Source organism: Citrus sinensis, chromosome 8 (genome assembly GCF_022201045.2).
Source record: "Citrus sinensis cultivar Valencia sweet orange chromosome 8, DVS_A1.0, whole genome shotgun sequence".
NCBI classification, from domain to species: Eukaryota; Viridiplantae; Streptophyta; class Magnoliopsida; order Sapindales; family Rutaceae; genus Citrus; species Citrus sinensis.
Window position 1 is genome coordinate 11254887 of NC_068563.1, and position 18690 is coordinate 11273576.

The window sequence follows — 18690 nt, forward strand, 5'->3', positions numbered from 1 at the left end:
TATTTTTTAGGTTATCCAAAGGGCATTAAGGGATACAAAATATGGACCCTCAATGGCAAATCATCCAGAATATTAATCAGCAGGGATGTCACCTTTGATGAAGAGAAAATGCTTCAGTCAAAGGTAGAAACTAATATTGAAGTTGCTGAAACAGAGGAAGCAGAAAGTGCTGAACAGAAGGTGGAGCACTCTGATGGTTGTAAGATTTCTGAGGAGCCAACAGAACAATCCAAAGAAGGGAAGAAACTATCAAAATTGAAAACATACCAATTAGCCAGGGATAGGGAGAGGAGAGCTATCAAGATACCAAAGAAGTATGGCATAGCTGACCTCATCTCTTTTGCACTAACAGTGGCTGATGAAGTAAATGGTAAAGAGCCCTTGAGTTATAAACAAGCAATGTGCTGTGGTGATAAGCTGAAATGGTATGTTGCAATGCAGGATGAAATAACCTCTCTAAAGAAAAATAACACTTGGATCCTAGTTGACAAACCACCTAACAAGAAACTAGTTGGCAGCAAATGGATTTTCAAATTGAAGGCTGGAGCTTCAGAGAAGGAACCACCAAGGCATAAGTCCAGACTTGTGGCAAAGGGATTCACACAAAGAGAATGAGTTAACTTCAATGAAGTGTTCTCACCTATAGTCAAATACAGCTCCATTAAGTTGATGTTGGCCCTCTCTGCATATCATGACCTGGAACTGGAGTAGATGGATGTTAAAACTGCTTTCTTACATGGTAGTCTTGATGAAGAAATTTTCATGGCACAACCAGAAGGGTTCATTGAGAGAGGATTAGAGGACAATGTGTGCTTATTGAAGAAGAGCTTGTATGGCCTCAAGTAATCTCCAAGGCAATGGTATTTGAAGTTTGATGAGTTCATGATAAGGCATGTATATTGCAGAAGAAAATTTGATAATTGTGTGTATTATAAATTCCTATAAAGTGGTGGTGGCATTTACTTACTTTTATATGTGGATGACATGTTTATTGCATGTAAACAAAAGGAAGAAATAAATAAGCTTAAGGTGGAGCTCAGCACTGAATTTGAAATGAAGGATTTAAGTGCAGCTACAAAAATTATGGGTATACAGATAATAAGAGATAGGGACTCCAAGACTTTGTATCTGTCCCAAGCAGATTATGTGAAGAAAGTATTAGCCAGGTTTAATATAGAAGACTCAAAACCTATTACAACACCCCTGTCAACTCACTTCCAGTTATCTAAATCTCTGGAACTTACAACTGATGATGATCTTAACTATATGAGGAAAATACCATACTCCAGTGCAGTTGGCAGCATCATGTATGCCTTGGTATGCACCAGACCTGACTTGGCACATGGAGTTGGTGTCACTAGTAGGTTTATAGGGAACCCTAGTAAAGATCACTGGAATACTGTGAAATGGATACTGAGGTACCTTCGAGGGACTGTTGTCACTTTTATTATGTTTGGAAAAATAAGTGGAGCATCACCTGAAGTTGCTGGGTTTGTGGATTTTGACTATGCAGCAGATAAGGATAGAAGAAGGTTTATAATAGGCTTTGTGTTTACTATGTGTGGAGGTGCCATAAGTTGGCAGTCCTCTCTACAATCAGTGGTTGCTCTTTCAACAACAGAAGCTGAATATATTGCACTTACAGAAGCTGTTAAAGAGACAATATAACTGAGAGGGTTGGTCTCTGAATTGGGGTTTAAACAAGAAGTTGTTATAGTTAGCTATGATAGCTCAAGTGCTATTCAGCTAAGTAAAAATCCTAAGTATCATGAGATAACTAAATATATTGATGTTAGAATGCATTTCATAAGGGATGAAATCAGCAAAGGAGTAGTGAATATGGTTAAGGTGGCATCTGAGGTCAATCCAGCTGACATGTTAACCAAGCCTTTGCCATCAGTCAGGTTCAGGGACTTACTGAATCTGATTGGGAGTGTTAGCTTGTGAAACAAACTTACTGCTGTTGTTGCAGTGAAGGGAGAAACATAAATAGAATTAAAACTAAGGTGGAGATTTATGAAGCCATAGTTAGTTATATTCGGTTATGGGCTTGCTGAGGTGGCAGGTGAGCTGGCATAAGTGGGATCCAAACGAGAGACAACAGTTAGTAATAACAGACTGATTCGTTATAGTGGATACACACTTGAGAAGCATACATATAAATAAGCTGTCTCTAAGCTAGTTTCATATGTGATAGAGAGAAAGAAACACTTAAGTAATAGAGAAAACGCTAAAGCTTAGTAAGGTTTTAATCTGTATTGAAGATTCATTTGTAATCCACCATCTTCTTGTTCAATAAAGCTTCTGTCCTAGTTGGCTTTTTACAGCCGTGGATGTAGGTTCCTTTGTGGAGCTGAACCACGTTAGTTTCTTGGTGTATTGAGAGTCTTTGATTGGTCTCTGTTTCTTTGTTCCTTTCTTAATCTTGCTTTTGTCAATTCTGGTTTCGTGGGTTGCTTAGTTCTTGTTTAAAAGTCTGGTAAAACTCAGTTGCCATTACATCTAGCTGTTCTGTTTGTAAGCCAATGCGTCCTTGATGATTTTTCCCACCTGATTGACTCCCATACTCTTGAATTGAATATTCAAGATCGAGCTAAGGTGGATGCATTCTTTGCTTTATTATTTTTTTTTTGTTAGCATTCTTAACTTTGGTAGGTATGCTTGTCGTTGTAGCAATTTTTGTTGACAATAGCACATGCTGAGACATCGATGAAGTCATTAAAAAACCAAGGGAAAGTGGAAGAACTTGATCGCGCCTTGGCCAAAGCTAAACTTGACAATGAAAAGACAGCAGGCGAGTGGGATCGGTTTAAGCATGACCTCAATGTTCTGAATGAGGAGAATGCTCACTAGGTAGAAGACTTAGAAATGAGAACCGATCTAGTGCTTGCAAGGATTCCAAGATTGATGAACTTAACAATGAATTGCAGAAAATTCGACCTAATGTTGATCGAGGCATTCGATTGGAGAAAAAGAAATTGAAAACTAAGATCATTTAGACTTGTCTTGAGCTATTCGAAAAGAAGCATATATACTTGGATTTTCAGTGGATGTTGGGAGCTTATATGGAGAAAGAGAAAACTAGAAGAAAGTCTTCGGGTGTAAGCCAAAAGAGAGCCATGACAAAACGGTCCAAGGTGATGGATTCGTTGTTGACTATCAAGAGAAGACATCTGAAGCTTGAACTTCTAAAGGCTATTGTAGTACTCGCACATTGTTGTGTTTTGAACTTATGGTGATCTAATATTGTTGAGCTTGACTTTGATTTTGCACTTGGACAATCTTTACGTATTTTGTATTTTGTGCTCCCTTTGTTATTGAGCTTGTCATTGTTGGGGAAAATCAGGTTTTTAAAATTTTATAAAACCTTTTAAGGACCGCTCTCATATAATATATAGGAATACGTAATCCAGAAATCGTACCTTGAAAATCCGAGTTGGCTTATTTCCACTGGAGTGATTTAGGCTTCTAGATCATGATCTGTCATCACCACTCCTGTTAGATCACGATCCATCACCACCACTCCTGTTAGATCACGATCCGTCACCACCACGCTTGTTAGATCACGAACTGTCACCAATGATCTTCCAGGTTATGACTCAGGTTCGATCTGCACTTGACGTGTGGGCGCCTTTATCACTACCAAAGCAACTAGCACGAGAAAATTTTTCTCTCAACAATAGAGAGAAAAATCTTTTTCTCTGAGTTGTATAAAGTGGCTTCCCCGTTTTTCTTTACAGAAAATAAGCTTTTTATATCACCCTTTAGTGAAAACCCTAGCCTCCAAATAATAAAAAACAAAACACACGTTCTTTGCTTTTTCAATAGGGGACCCACCTTGTAAAATAACATAAGGCCCCTTATACAAAAGCTAATTAAATAGAGCCTCCCACTAAATAATATATTTAGGCTTTTGACCCAAATAGCTAGTTATCTTACTTATTAGTCCAGTAGTGGTGCAGTCAATTAAATGAGCTAACCCGGGGATCATTTGGGAACATACAATAGTGGCTACAATAATTAGGCCTGTAATTAAACTAGCCCAATTATTTAATTCCAAATCTACTCCACTAAAAGATTGGATCTGACTTTCATAATTGTATGCTCGAATAATAATTCGTCCCAAGCCACATTGATTTCTTTACTGCACAATCCTTTGTACCACATCGTTAATTAAATTGATATCTCAACTGTCCAATCAATTTAATAACATCTTATTCCTTAATCCTTACTGGTTTTCTCTAATGATCATTTTCAACATACTAAATATGTTGACACACTCTGGCCAGAGAATTCTATGATCAAGTGCTGAAAACCTATCAAGAGATGTGTTGTACAAATTCTATATTGTTAATCCATAACTCCAATACTCATAATTGCTACCACCAAGATACCGGGTAATCTTGACCACAAGGATGTGCCGTGCCCATTAGTAACTCAAATGGAATAACAATTACAATCATAAAATCATAATTAACTCAAGATTAAGATTACAGTAAAATCAACGCTTATGAGATTTAATAAGTCTAACAGTTATTACAAAGTTAATTAAATCTCATATGTGATCCTGTTCAATGTAGTCGTACTACATCAATAAATTCATACATGATTAAGACAAATCATTCAATGAATTTATTACAGTCTATACCTAAATCAAGTGCCCAACTTTATTTATCAACTACGAACTAAATTTATTTAATCATAAGATAACTTGTATTTATGTCTTCTATGAATCCACATGGTGATCACATAAATACATATAATATGATTAAATGGACTTTAATATAAATATGAATGCAATTAAGATATTTGAATAAAATACCTCATTTATTTTATTAATCAGAAAAATTGTTTATTACAATTAAATAAACACATATGCTTTTAAAGAGCATATTTTCCCAACAGTCATTGCTTGGTCTCCATAATTTGTAAGCCAATTTGAGTTTTGACAAAATTAGATGACGAAAAACGTAGTTGACCCCGATTTGAATAAGATCATAGGATTTGAGAACGGATTTTAATGTACAAAATATTTTGACCTAAATCTCTATGGGATCGAATTAAATAACAAATAAAAATTAGACCTCAACAAGGCCAAAACAAGCAACCTGAATTTTAATAAGATTGGATCAATAATTTATTCACATCAATAAGGGTAAAATTTGTTATCTCAATCTCAATCTTAATCTGACTGGATCAACTAATTTATTCATGTTGGACCTCAACAAGGCAAAAATTAGGACTTGGATCTCAATAAGATCGGATTATACAATTTGTTCACGTTGGACCTTAATGAGGCCAAAATTGACAATCTCGATCTCAATGAGGTTAGACCAAATAATTCATTCATGTTCGACCTTAATAAGGCCAAAATTGATGAGCTCGATTTCAATAAGATCGGATCAAGTAATTAATTAACATTGCACATGAACAAAGCCAAATTTGACGGCATAACTAGAGCCTCTAATTATAGTGGATCAATTGGAATTGGTACTGGTGGCCGACTTCAGCTACGAAACATAGGGTTGAGATATTGTTTGTTTTCATTTACTGATAATTGTTTAGTTTTATATTAGTTTTATTAATTTCTTTGCATTTATTTTATTTTTTTATTCTTAAATCTTGACTATTTTTTAATATTTTGTAGGAATTTTAGAGGCCAATAATAATAATAACAATAAAAGCTGCAAATTGGTCTGAGAGTCCTCAAACTACAACTTTATGGATTATTGCATTTTTAGATAATTTTTTGAGGTCCATCAAGAATCAGATTTAGCCCAAAAGGATTGACTCTTGAAGAGCTAGCAAAATATCCTCTTTGGGCCCTAATTATAAATGGATTTTTGAGCTATTTTGCTACATGGACTAATTTCGTTATTGGACGGATGGTTTCGTATTTGGAAAAAGAGAGATAAAACAAATTTTACCAAGTCAATCAAGGATCAGGTGTAAAAGAATCAAACTTTGACATCAAGAATTATTCCAGAATAAAGAACAAAACAAGAACAGAGGATGTTTTTAAGAGAAGAACAAACTGCCTTAGCCATATTTCAATCAATAAGATCTTATTTCTCTCGTCTTTTGTTAGTAATTTTCTTTAATGAATTTGATTTCGCAGATGTTAGTCATATGTGAGTAAACCTTTTTTGGTTGAGGGTTGATTTAAAAACCCTAGATATGGATTTTAGACTAATAAAGTTTACCAATTTCTTTATCATTATCTAGAAAATATTAATATTGCACTAATTTAATGTTCAAGTATTGTTATCTTGTTTATTTAGGTGCGCAAGGGCGATGAATTTGATAGTGGTTTGATTGCTAGTTTAGGATTTTGATCCATAATTATCAAAGAATTAAAGAAAAGCAGTAGACTGTGATAAATTATTATGAGAAATTTTTGTTTGATTGCATGTGGCATGTAATTGAAGATAAACTAACTGAGCTTATGTGTTTGTTTCTTGATTGAACTGACATCTTCCTTGTTTTTAATGCTTTCATTAAATTAAATCTAGAGAGCTTATTATAAGTTATATCATGAAAGAGATTAAGTAAATAACTTATTTTACTTAAGTTATTTTTAAAAGAAAAGATCAAAATGATTGAATTTGTAATTATTTTAAAGTTGTTTTCAAAAGAAAGTAAAAATTTCTTATAGGTATTATAATATGGTGGTTCTTTTAAAAAGAAAGTGAATGTTAATTCTAATTATTATCTTAATTTTAATGTTTAGTGGTAGAAAATGATTCTTTAACCATCATTCTCATTATATTATAATACCTATTAAAATTAAATCAGCTTTCTAAAATTTCATATTTTCACTTTGATTTCTTTAATTTAGTTTACGTACCAATTCAACTCCAAATCCCATAAAATTTTGTGTCTTTATAAGCAAGTCATGAGTATTTCTAGAAAGTTTTAAGTTCATTTTACCAAGTTCAGATTTGATTTTTTTTTTCATTTAATATTCATTTAAGGTCTGTTTTGTGTGTTTTGCATTATTCATTGGGAATAATCTTTTATGGAAATGACCCTAACTACTATGCTCAATAACAACAATATTTTCAGGCAATGATTTAAGTAATACGCTTTTTAACATATCAGTTACAGGTGAGAAGTTGATGTTAACTTCGAGGATTTCAAAATTTTCAGGTTTTAGATGATTCTCATGTATGTTGTTTGTTTCAAGTTATTTTACATTTTAGATGTAGATCTAGATGAACCGAAATCATGTGCTTTGCAGCATTTGCCACAATGTTTAACAAACGAGAGATTGATTCGCCCAACTTATGAAGATTCTTCAAAATCTTGGTTTCCCTAATTTATGAAAATTCTTCAAATTCTCTTGTCCAAAAATATCAATGATAGGTTCAAGGGTAAAAGTATCGTTTTGATTCTTTCAAATTCTTCATTGATTGAACACATGCCATTTTTAAGATTTTAGAGTTCTGAATCTGAAGACCTCAAGAAGTGTATAAAGCGCAAAATGGTTAATTTGGTAATTTTGAAGTTCCGAATGGATGTCATTTTCAAATTCCTAGAGGTTGAAAATTTTAGGATGCCTCAATTCAAAACTGGGTTTAAAGTAGAGAAAGAGAGGTGAAAATGGACTCCGAGAGAGAGACTGGAATCGTGCGTGGTATGGTGTACAGTCTTATGTTGCATATATGTTGACTTTAACTGCGGTATGATAAGACGAAGAAAGCTCACTGTTAGTACGTAACATTGGATCTCTGCTTATCATGGGGATGGATCAGACGAATCCGAATCAGGACCCTCGTGTCGATAGTTGCTGACCTGGGTTGATCCGAACAGACTTTCCATCTCAGCCGCTGATTTTGCTCCAATTTGGCGCTCCAGATCGAGCCACATCACCCGAATTCTGAACCATTGATCAAGCTTCATCCAACGGTGAGATTTTCAGTGATTCTTTGATATTTAAAGAGGCCAATCCTTTGCACAATAACTGCTGTCAATTTAACGCACCAGCAGCCTTCAAGAATAATCTTTTGCAGAGAATTTGAAGAACAATTTGAGCAGCAATTTTTTAAGGGCCAATTTTAACGAAGGGTGATTTGTTTTGAGCTCAAACTGGAGGCACACATCTAGGTTTGTGCATTTATTTTTTATTTTTTGAAAATTTGTGAATTTATTTTATTATTTTGGTATTTCCAAAACTTAATTTTTCATCACCTAGGTCTTTAGAGCCGTAATTTAATGTGTATCATTTATGATTGAGTATTAATAATTTTGGGAAAATTCAATTAAGTGATTTAATTATATTTATTTTTCCGAAATTGTTTTTAATCGATTTTTCAAATGTATTGAGGCTATATTTTAGATATTGTTGAGCTCTCGATTTAGGGAAAGTTGTTGTTAATTAATTGCATGATTTTATTTCCCTAAAAATTTATTCACCTGAAATTTTCTGGAAAATATTTTTTCAATATTAGAGAATTTTTCTTGAGAGAATTTTTGTGATATATTTATTTGCTTCTTATGATAACAATCTAGTTTTAATTTTTGAAATAAAACACATTAATGGTCTTGATTTTCATATCTCGGATTTAACCTCGTCAAGTACTAGATAAATACACGCATACACAACCTCTTGTATTTTGATCTGGTGAGGAGATTGTTGATGTCTACGCACTATGCTTCATTCACATGGGAAAATTTGTGAGGACTGTGAGGGTTGACGCAATAGGATTTAGATGCGGGTTACATATGGATGTGATATTTTGTAACTGTTCTTTATCAGTTGTAAACACGTATTATTTTCATAGTGAATTGTTTCATCTACGCGTGCACATAATCATGTATCAAAGTTTTTATCCTAGATCACGACAATCAAAGGTTTTCTTATAAAAATCTCTGTAATGTGGATGTTCATTTTATTTACCTTATTTATTATTGTCATTGATTGATTGTTATATCATTTGTATAATTGTTGGTGGAAGTTGAAATTGACATTTTTGAGAATATTGGAAGTGCCTGTGTACTGTTGATTCACTGATTAGTTGTATAGTTGATTTATTGCATCATACCCATTGATAGAGAGTTTTAGAACTTTTCTCAGATGGTGTCAAGAATGTAAGAGGTGGGCAGAATCAAAGAAATGAAGAAAGGATGGATGATTTTGAGAAGAAAGTTACAATAACCGATGCAATGGAGATGGAGGAGATGGACATTGAACAAGCAAATAACAATTCTTCAAAAACCCTCCAATTACTCCGGACTTTCCTTGATATTCAGCAGCGTAGAGCCCAAGCTTATGCCAAGCTTAAACGGTACCCACCTCCTTTTCTTTATTTTTGTCATCTTATTATTATTATTGATATGATTTTGTATGTAAAGAAGTACTCAAGAAATTGCTAAAGAAAAAGAATCCTATTTGATATATTTCTTTCAACTCATGTGAACCGTGAAGATTCATGTTTATTGAGCCCTAGACATGCAATGAATTCCATGTTGATATTTCCTGCATACATGTGGGTGTTAGTTTAGTTGGTAAAATTCTTAGGTTGAAACATAGGTCTTAGATTCGAACTCTGCTTATATAGGTGGGTTTATTGCTGACCATGCTATGACTAAATAGCAAATGAGTGTGTTTACAATATATTTTTGGCAAAGTATCGGAAAGGCTTCAGATCATAAGTATACTGGGGATTGAGGTGATGCAGCTTTAATTCACAGTTGTTTTTGCTATAAGATTAATAGTTTTCTAAATATAACAGGTGGGCAGCTGGTTAAATATTAGTCCCAAATAAGTTTGACCAAACAATTTAACTGATGTGCCTTGAAGTTAAGTAGAAGTACCACAGTTAATACCCGTCCTTCAAGTTTGCTTTAGTTTAGAATTCATTGATTTGGAACCGTTTTGATTGCGGAAATAAACTTGGCAGGGGCTTTTCTGAGTATATGATTTCAGGAGGTGAACTGGCTTATCAACAACTGTGCAGTGAGATTACATCAGAGTTCAATGACTGCTCAAAACAAGTTTGCAATCATTACCTTTCTTGGATGGTTGTTTTATATTTTTTAAATTTATCTTATAGTCTGATCTTAGTGTTTCTGCTTTTTATATATAGGTCCTTGAAATAGAGTCTCTGTTTCTGAATCCTGATTTTTGCCGAGTTGATCTAGCTCAGCTGCTAAGAGCTGTTCAGACACAGGAAAAGCAAAAATTGCATCTGGTATATCCAATTTCTCACTAGCTGTGCCCTTTCATTGATGATCTTGGGAGAATGGGTTGACCTGTACGACTTACCTTTTCTCTGCCTTTGTTACTATACACTTTTTGTTCATGTGCATTGGGTTGCATTTGAGCTGATGATACTGTTTCCTGTTTGGTGGGATGAAAATGCAGGATTTCACTTGTGGACTCTTTTGCCAATTAGAGTGAATATAAAACTTAATTTGTATTACAACTGCTTGAAAATATATAGTGTTCATGAAGATCAGCAATACTGAGAAACAGTTTGCTGATTGTGATGCATTTTCAAAGGACTTGAATATGAACTTACAAAGTGCCAAGATAAAATTTATTATTAGTTGTATTTATCGTGGTTGACTGCTGAATTGTCAGTTTTAACACTATGCATTCTTATATACCCCTAAATTTTGCAATAGGTGACTAGCTAATGTATCCATAGGCAACTGCTCTAACAACATAAATGTTTGATTCTTTTGAAAATCAGAAGAAAGTATGAAAATTTGGATTAATGCCCTGAGACAACCTATTATTTTCCCATCTGTTACTTAAGTACAATTTATTAATGTGCATTTTGTTAATTCCTCACATTGTCATTAGAATAGCTGCAAACAGTACTTTTAGAAATTTAAAGTTTCTTTTGGTTTGTTTTCTTAGAAGTTAAGGAAATTACTCCCTGTGATGCAAAAGACAGCAGTGCAAGTGTGCAACCTTCTCTGTCTTTTACACTTCTATAAATTCAGGAAATACTGCCTATGAAGCTAAAGAGAGCAGAGAGCAGTGTAGCTTTGTTTTTGTTTCTTTTGTTGACCCTGGTTCACTCTTGTGTGTCTCACATTTTGCTTATGAGTATACTACTTTTGTCCATTGAATAATAGTAATAAAATTAAATACACACACATTCGAAGAGAGAGAACTGTGAAACTGTGTTGCCATAGTGGAAGATGACATAGTGAGCAAACATTATTGAATTGCAAATGTTTCATTCGGTGTTTAATTGTTCTTCTTTAACAGCGTTTATATATGCAGAGGTCTAGTACATTGTTGAATTCCTTATGTTTTGTCCTTATCATGCAAACTTAACCGTTTCTTGCTTCTGACATTTCTGACAATCACGCTTCTTTGTCCGGAAGACGGCTACAATTCAGTTATTGAAGAAGGCTGGACGCCCATCTGAGCGTCTGGTGAGCCATGAGAATTGCAAATTTAGGGAGCCAAAGAAGCATGAGTGTGTGCATGTCCAGGAGATAACAGAAGCAGCTGGGACTGAAGAGGCAGAAGCAGATGCTGAGTATGATAATGCATTAAAGGAAGCCATTAGAGGTGTGCAGGATGCCGTGACTGCTATCAATGAACATTTAGAAGAAGTCAGATACGAGATTGCTGCGCTTGAAGCAGAGTGACTTCAGAATTGATGGAAGATCTTTTGACAAGAAAGTCTCTTCCGAAAAAAAACACATCGGGATAATCCTTGTTGTACCATAAATTGCTTGGCTGATTGGGTTTTATAACTTCTACTCATAGTCAATAGATTGTGTTGATGAAAATGTACATAAGATTTTCTATATTGGTATACATTTGTCTTCAAATATTTCCTCACTCTTGAATTATCTGTAGATCATCCATTTATTTTTGAAATTCTGAAGTTATTCTCATTTTTGTACAACAGACAAGGGAAGAGAAGGTAAAAATAGGAGTGAGTTAATGAATTTAGAATTTAAAAAATAAGGGATAATTCAAAAATAGTCAAATTACAAAAGATAATTTGAAATTAACCATAATCATGAATGGTGCTACTGTCACTCCTCAATTACTATCAATTACCACCAAGAAACTCCAGGTTTTTGGAGTTAAAATTTTGTTCTTTGCAACAATCGTGTTAAAGAAGCGAAAATTAATTTTTGAGTTTCGTATGCTATAAGCATGATAACTGATGTGCGTATTAGAAAAGAGATTGCAGACCTAAGAGTTTTCTTATTTTTGTTCGAGAAAAAAGTTTTCAAGTATAAAATTTACGCTCTGTTTTGGGAATGCTCCGTTGCGACAATCTAGAGATCTTAACTATTGAGTGGGAACACATTCATTTTGAAGCAGTTTTTTTCCTTTTAATATTTTTTTTTTTAATTATTGAGTCTAATGATGCGACTGGATTTTTACTTTTTAATGAGTCATTCCGCTCTTTTGATCCAAGAAGTGCATTCATTTAGACCAGACGAGATCATTTTATCCGACAATAGTAATTATTAAAGTATTTTTTTAAGGATTTTTTTATCTTGCATGCATGTAAGATACATCCCCTTACATAAATAATACGTAGATCCCACACATATATTGTTTATGTGAGAGAAAAGTATTTTACATTTGTGTAAGATAGGGATTGACTTCTTTTAATTATGCCTCAACCTCAAACAAAAAAAAGTTGGTAGCATCAAAAGCAAAGTTTTAGCGAATTGTGCGGTTGTAATACTCCTTTGGGAAAATAAAATAAAAAAAAATAAAAAATGGAAACAGATAGCTTATATGGGAAGGTTACCATTTTAAATATGGGAAATATACTGCAGTTATTAGCAAACTTCGAATATATGGTAATGGGTTGTCATAACAGCAGTCCAAAATGGTCAGTTAGGGGGATAAAACTGTGGTGCAATTGTGGTACCGTGCCACAGTTTCACCCAATCGTTGGATTCCCACTTATTTAAGTGGACCTTATTCATTTGAGTGGATCCAACAGCTGGTGTAACTGTGACACGGTACTACAATTGCATTGTAACCTGACCCCAGTTAGGGAGCTTTCGAAATGGCAATAGTTTACGGGCTAAAGCTACAATGCCGGGACACAAGTCCCCGGTACCATGCCGGAGTAATTAATTTACCGTTGGATTTAAGTTCAAGGAATCCAACGGCTCAAATATAATAATTTTTGAAATTAGAAAATAATTGGCTACCTTTGCAACCGGTTACACACACTCTATTTTCCTCCTTTTTTTGTTTTGAAATTCGTCTCTCAAATCCCTAAAGTTTTTCCATTCTAAAATCTAATCGCTCTCTCAACGACGATATTTTCTCTTTGGAATCTCTCATTGACAAATTCGGTCTCTCAAATCCCTAAATTTTTCATTCTCAAAATTGGCCTATCTATGTTCAAGCCCTAATTTTTTCATTCTCAAATTTGATATCTCTCTTCAGGCCCTACATTGCTCAGTGGGAGGCATGAATAAGAATGAATAAAGGTATTCTTTTTTTCTTTTTTATTAAGTTTCTAATTTTTAAAATTTGGCTTTCTCCTTCAAAGCCCTAACTTTTCAAACTTGATCTTTCTCTCCTGAAGCCGTACATTAACTCGCTGGGGAGCAACGCCGAATGAATAAAAGGTATTTTTTTATATTTTATTTTGTCTTATTTCTTATTTTTGGAATTTGCATTTCTCTTTGAAAGCACTAATTTTTCAAATTTGGTCTCTCTCTCTCAAAATCCTACATGAGCTCAATGGGAAGATGACTCGTAATGAACAAAAGATATTTTTCTTTCTAAATCTTTTTTATTTTGGTTAAATTTCTAATTTTTAAGAATATGGGTTTTTGCTATCCATATTGAATATCTAAGAATTTGGATTTTTGGTTAAATTCTTATGAAACAGATCTTGAATTTAATTTTATATTTTTTTTCTATGGCTTTAAGTGTTCTTGAGCATTTTGTTAGAGTCTCGTCAGGAAACTCAAGATTTCATGATGGGTGTGTGTGATTATTAGGCATTCCCCCTCCCCTCTCTTTAAATGGCTAAGTGTTTTGGGTAGACTATGGTCTTGGAGCTTGGATTAGTTGCTTATTTATTGTGATAGGTTTTGCTCTGAAAATTTTCATTTTTGATTGCAGTTCATATAATCAATATATCTTTATTAGGCAGTGATATAATAAATTCCGGACTTTTTTTTTTTTAAGATGGATCTTACTATTTATTTCTTGTACAAACTCTGGTTAGGTGTTGACTCAACACTTGGGGCTGGAGCATATATTCTTGTTGGAACGGTTGCTAGAGAGCATTCAGGACTGGCACTCACCCTTTTGTTTCCTTATAGCTGGAATAGCTTCTGCTTTTTCAGCCTTTTGCTATGCCGAGCTTGCAAGTCGTTGGCCATCTGCTGGGAGTGCCTATCATTATTCATACATATGTGTTGGAGAAGGGTGAGTCCTTGTTACCTTTAATATTGGTATAACTCGTAATAGTCATTTCTTGGAGATGTAGTTTATTGATTCATATAATTGGATCTTGTTTCTAAAGTGGGATAAACTGGTGATTAGCTGGAGCATAGTAATCGTTATTAATGTTTTGGTCTAATAAATTGATTTAACTTAGTTGATGTTGTATTTTGGCAGTGTTAGGTGGTTGATTGGTTGGCTCTGATACTTGAGTACACAATTGGCGGGTCTGTTGTTCCTCGTGGCATATACCCGAATCTGGTCTGGTGAATTTTATCGAGCTTTGATTGTATATTTATTTACTTTAGTTGTTACTATTGAGTCATATGTGTTTGCACTATCAACTAAATTGGAATGGTTTAATTGTATTGTTTGTTCATTTAGCTTGTTTACTTTTTCCTTTCCCTTATTTTCTCTGAGTTGCCTTTTTGACAACTAATCATCTTTGTATTGATTTGAATTCATATATTTTATGAGGGAGGTCTACAATTGCCTATGCAATTTAAACGTTTCTGTTCTTATGTTGTTGTTATTAATGATTATAGGCTGTGCATTCTTCCTTTCTTTTTGGCTCATCAAGAAATTCCTGGGATTGACATTATTGTTGATCCCTGTGCTGCAATTATTGTACTTTTTGTTACTGGACTCCTGTGTGTGGGAATCAAGGAGGTATCCATTTGTTCCTTTCAATTGTATTTATATTTCTCTTATCACCTTTTTCTATATATATTTCTGTATTGATTCTCAAATATGTCCCACCTGATGAGGTGCCAGTTCTATCCACACTTTAGTCATCAATTGATTCTGTATCATTGCAATTTAGTCAGAGTTCTCTGGCTATTAGTGGGGAAAACCTTGTTGATGTTGGCACTTTGAAATAAACTCAGCCTTGCCAAAAAGGGTGGAGCAGCCAGTTATCCTTTTATAAAACGAGTTCAAGGTATTGTGCAACCTTTGTATTTGGTCATCTAAACCTTTAAAATATGCAATTCTTGTAAATTTTCAAATAATGAGGTGCAATTTATTATTGCTTGATCAATAGCTGCTCTGATTGGTGTGCCTGAATTCACTGTGTGGTAATTTTCCTAATTTCAAAAGTAAATATATTCTTAACTTGCCATGTGCTTAATCAGAATATGAAAAGCTATGTTATCTAATGTAAATTACATCTCTTTGGAGTGTGTTTGAATTATGATCCTTTCACCATCATATTTAAACTTATGGAGGCTTGATTGAGCTGGACTCTTTGATATATTACTCTCTGGATTCCGCTGTGACATTTATTTCTTTTACCATGCTTTTTGTAGGTTATCTTCTGGGTTCTGCTTAAGTGTTTAATTATGTTTTATATGACTATTGCAGACATTTATAATGAAACAAGCAAATAGTTGCTGGATGGACTGTAATTGTAATTATGTTTTATATGACTATTACATGCATAGGGGTGTTTGTATAGGGATGTTTGTTCTTACATATGGAGCTTCAGATTTGAGCCTTCATTATGTTACCTTTAACTCTTTATGAGTTTTATTTCTTTTCTTTCATAGCTTTCTTTAGCAGTGGAAGATTTTGCTACTATCTTAGATTTTTTCTGCTGGTTTTAGGCAGTCTTCCAGCTGTTTTGGGCTTTTGTCTACTGTTTCTAGGCAATTTTTTCACTTTTGTTTTGGATTTATTTATGTTGTTTTTAGGCATTTTTCACTGTTGTTTTAGGGTAATTTTTATTGTTGTTTTGGGCATCTTTTTCTGCTGTTTTTGGGCATTTTTTATTGTTGTTTATTGGTTATATTTGCTGTTTTGGTGCTTTTTTCCTGCTATTTTTTAGTGTAATTTGTTGTTTCTTCTTATTGTGATTTGTTGTTGCTTCTTATTATGACTAACGACTATTTTTATCTTATCGATTAACTTGAAAATTTTAATTATTTGCAGGGGAGAATTCAACCGGATATTGCTTAGTTCTATAAATTATCTGGCATAACTGTTTTACTAGAAACTTTTTGATGTTGCGCACCCTCTTGGTTTACGAATACGAATGAAATTATAATTAGTTTGTAACTCAATTTGACGATGCTTTTATTTTTTGGGAGATTATGCTTATAATAATTTTTTTTTTCTTTTTATAGCCTACTCTTATAAATGAGTGCTCTTGATTTTCATTATTTTGTTTTTCATTAACAAATTTCTTTTGAAATAAGTGTACTGTAGTTTGTTTTCACACAATTAAAAAAAAATGAAAAAATTGTGATATAATTTAATCCAAAATGATTTAAGATATACTAGGTTCTAAGCCCTCAAATGTGCCATCAATTTGTTGCTATCTTTAGGTTTGGGGGGTGTTATTGGTGATATTGAAATTCTACGTCGTCAATTTTGGATGTTTAGCATATGGATTTACCCTGGGAAGATTTTCGCTTTATTTTTCCTATAACAATGATCATAGTGATGTTGCCTTTTTCTTTCTACCATATTTTCTTTTTATCCCTCAATATTTTTTTGTTTAGCTAGCATATTTTCATTCATAAACGATTGTAAATTTGAATTGAGCTTAGAATTTTTGTGACTCAGTAATTTAAAATATCCACCATGATTAGTTTGTTTAAAAAAAAAAAAACAAAATACACCTAAAAAATATTATTATGCAACAAATAAGAATAGTGATTTTCACTTGAATTATCAAATTCTTTTTCAAACTATTATTAGACTAAAATAAGGAAAAAAAATTGGATAGATATGTAATTTTATTATAATGAATTGGATTTTTTTTTCAAATTACAAGTTCTTTTTAAAGCCATCATTTTATCAATCATGTAAAAAATAGTTAGGCGATTAAATTTATATGTGTAATTTAATGAACACATTTATAATTTGTGTATGAGTTAAATAAAAATTAGTAAGTTAGATAAATTCCCAAATATAATTATTGGGTATAAGTTGAATTTAATTCAATTTAATGTATCTTTTAGGGATGGCAAAAATCCCCACGGGGACGGGTACCCTCGGGGATTTTCCCCATTCGGGGAGGGTACGGGGATAATTTTATACCCAATTTTTTTTTCGGGGAGGGGACGGGGAAAATTTTTTACCCAATTTTTTATTCGGGGAGGGGACGGGGATGAGGTGGAATCCCCATCCCCTACCCATTTCCCCATTTTAATTTTTAATTTTATTTTTATTTTTAAAATTACTAATAAATAAATAACAAAATTATAAATATTGTTAAAAATAATAAATATCAAAATAGTTGTATGTTGGGAAAGTGGTCACCTTTTGCCGGGAATTAGTTGAAGAGTATTAATTGAAGTTTTCACCAACTGTTTATTGCTTTGATTATACTGGTAGTAGTTCTTCTACTAGATCTACAGGGGATTCTTATAAGAAAGCAACCAAATGGATGATAGGTTTTGATGATTATGTAAACAATGGAGATTGTGCAGTTGTTGCAGATGAATTAGATTCATATTTGGATGAGAAAGTTATACCTCGGATGGAAGATTTTAATATTTTGAGTTGGTGGAAGACAAATGCTAATAGGTATCCTACATTAGCTCGAATTGCTAGAGATATTTTGGCAATTCCAATTACAACAGTTGCTTATGAATCAGCTTTTAACACTAGTGGTAGAGTTGTGAGCTCATACCATAACAGACTTCATCCAAGCACATTGGAGGCCTTAATGTGCTGTCAAAGTTGGTTACGAGCTTACAATAGCGGTATGAGTTTATTTTAATATGATTAATTTAAAATCGAAAATAAAAAAAAATGTATTAGACTATTAGTTATTCGGGGACCGGGGACCCTCGGGGATCCCCTGTTATTATTCGGGGAGGGGATGGGGATTCTCTCAAGCAATTCTGACGGGGACGGGGAGGGGACGGGGACATATGTAAAATATCGGGGATGGGTATGGGGAGATTGGTCCCCTCCCCTCCCCTCCCCATTGCCATCCCTAGTATCTTTATTAATAAAATCTAGTTTAGTAAAATAACATGAATCTAATGAGTAATTAATGGGGTTTCACCACAAACATAAGATCAAAATATTCATGTGTATGTATGCGCGCACGCACTCATGTCTCTATGCATATAACTCTATAATATTACAAGAGCTTTGAATATTTTAAAATACAAGAGATTTGATAATTCCAATTCCATAGCAAAGTATTTTGTTTATTTTCTATTATGTTTTACAAATTTATAAAATTCTATTTTTGTTACTATTAACTGTATTTTTTTATAATTTTTAATTAATATATTATCTTAATTAATATTTAAATAGTACACCGT

The 18690-nt window shown here is 33.4% G+C and overlaps 1 protein-coding gene and 1 long non-coding RNA gene across 7 annotated transcripts; both read left to right on the forward strand.

Moving 5' to 3' along the window:
• The first annotated feature begins 7942 nt into the window (after positions 1–7942).
• On the forward strand, positions 7943–11801 carry LOC102628770 (uncharacterized). 3 transcript variants are annotated; one of them, XM_006487450.4, is made up of 5 exons: positions 7943–8106; positions 9077–9287; positions 9903–9996; positions 10089–10193; positions 11344–11801. In XM_006487450.4, the coding sequence occupies exons 2-5, from the start codon at positions 9127–9129 to the stop codon at positions 11611–11613; spliced, it is 630 nt and encodes a 209-aa protein (XP_006487513.2). In that variant the 5' UTR covers positions 7943–8106; positions 9077–9126; the 3' UTR covers positions 11614–11801. The 3 variants fall into 3 exon arrangements, with proteins under 3 accessions (XP_006487513.2, XP_006487515.2, XP_006487514.2); XM_006487452.4 differs by having other exon boundaries at positions 7946–8106; positions 9098–9287; XM_006487451.4 differs by having other exon boundaries at positions 7949–8106; positions 9065–9287.
• A 1258-nt stretch (positions 11802–13059) lies between these two features.
• LOC102629422 (uncharacterized) lies at positions 13060–16527 on the forward strand. Of its 4 annotated transcripts, XR_001508985.3 has the most exons (7): positions 13064–13440; positions 13539–13581; positions 14190–14392; positions 14585–14668; positions 14953–15076; positions 15182–15347; positions 16337–16527. It is a non-coding gene; the product is annotated as an uncharacterized LOC102629422 (long non-coding RNA). The 4 variants fall into 4 exon arrangements; XR_008051233.1 differs by lacking the exon at positions 16337–16527 and adding an exon at positions 15955–16330 and having other exon boundaries at positions 13060–13440; positions 14953–15347; XR_008051234.1 differs by lacking the exon at positions 16337–16527 and adding an exon at positions 16012–16330 and having other exon boundaries at positions 13060–13440; positions 14953–15347.
• The last annotated feature ends 2163 nt before the right edge of the window (positions 16528–18690 follow it).

Bases quoted from the DNA above. Each gene is read 5' to 3' on its own strand.
- LOC102628770 (XM_006487450.4), top strand. From the start codon at position 9,127: ATGGATGATTTTGAGAAGAAAGTTACAATAACCGATGCAATGGAGATG. The intron at 9,288-9,902 runs GTACCCACCTCC...TAAACTTGGCAG, and splicing joins GCTTATGCCAAGCTTAAACG to GGGCTTTTCTGAGTATATGA. The intron at 9,997-10,088 runs GTTTGCAATCAT...TTTTATATATAG, and splicing joins TCAATGACTGCTCAAAACAA to GTCCTTGAAATAGAGTCTCT.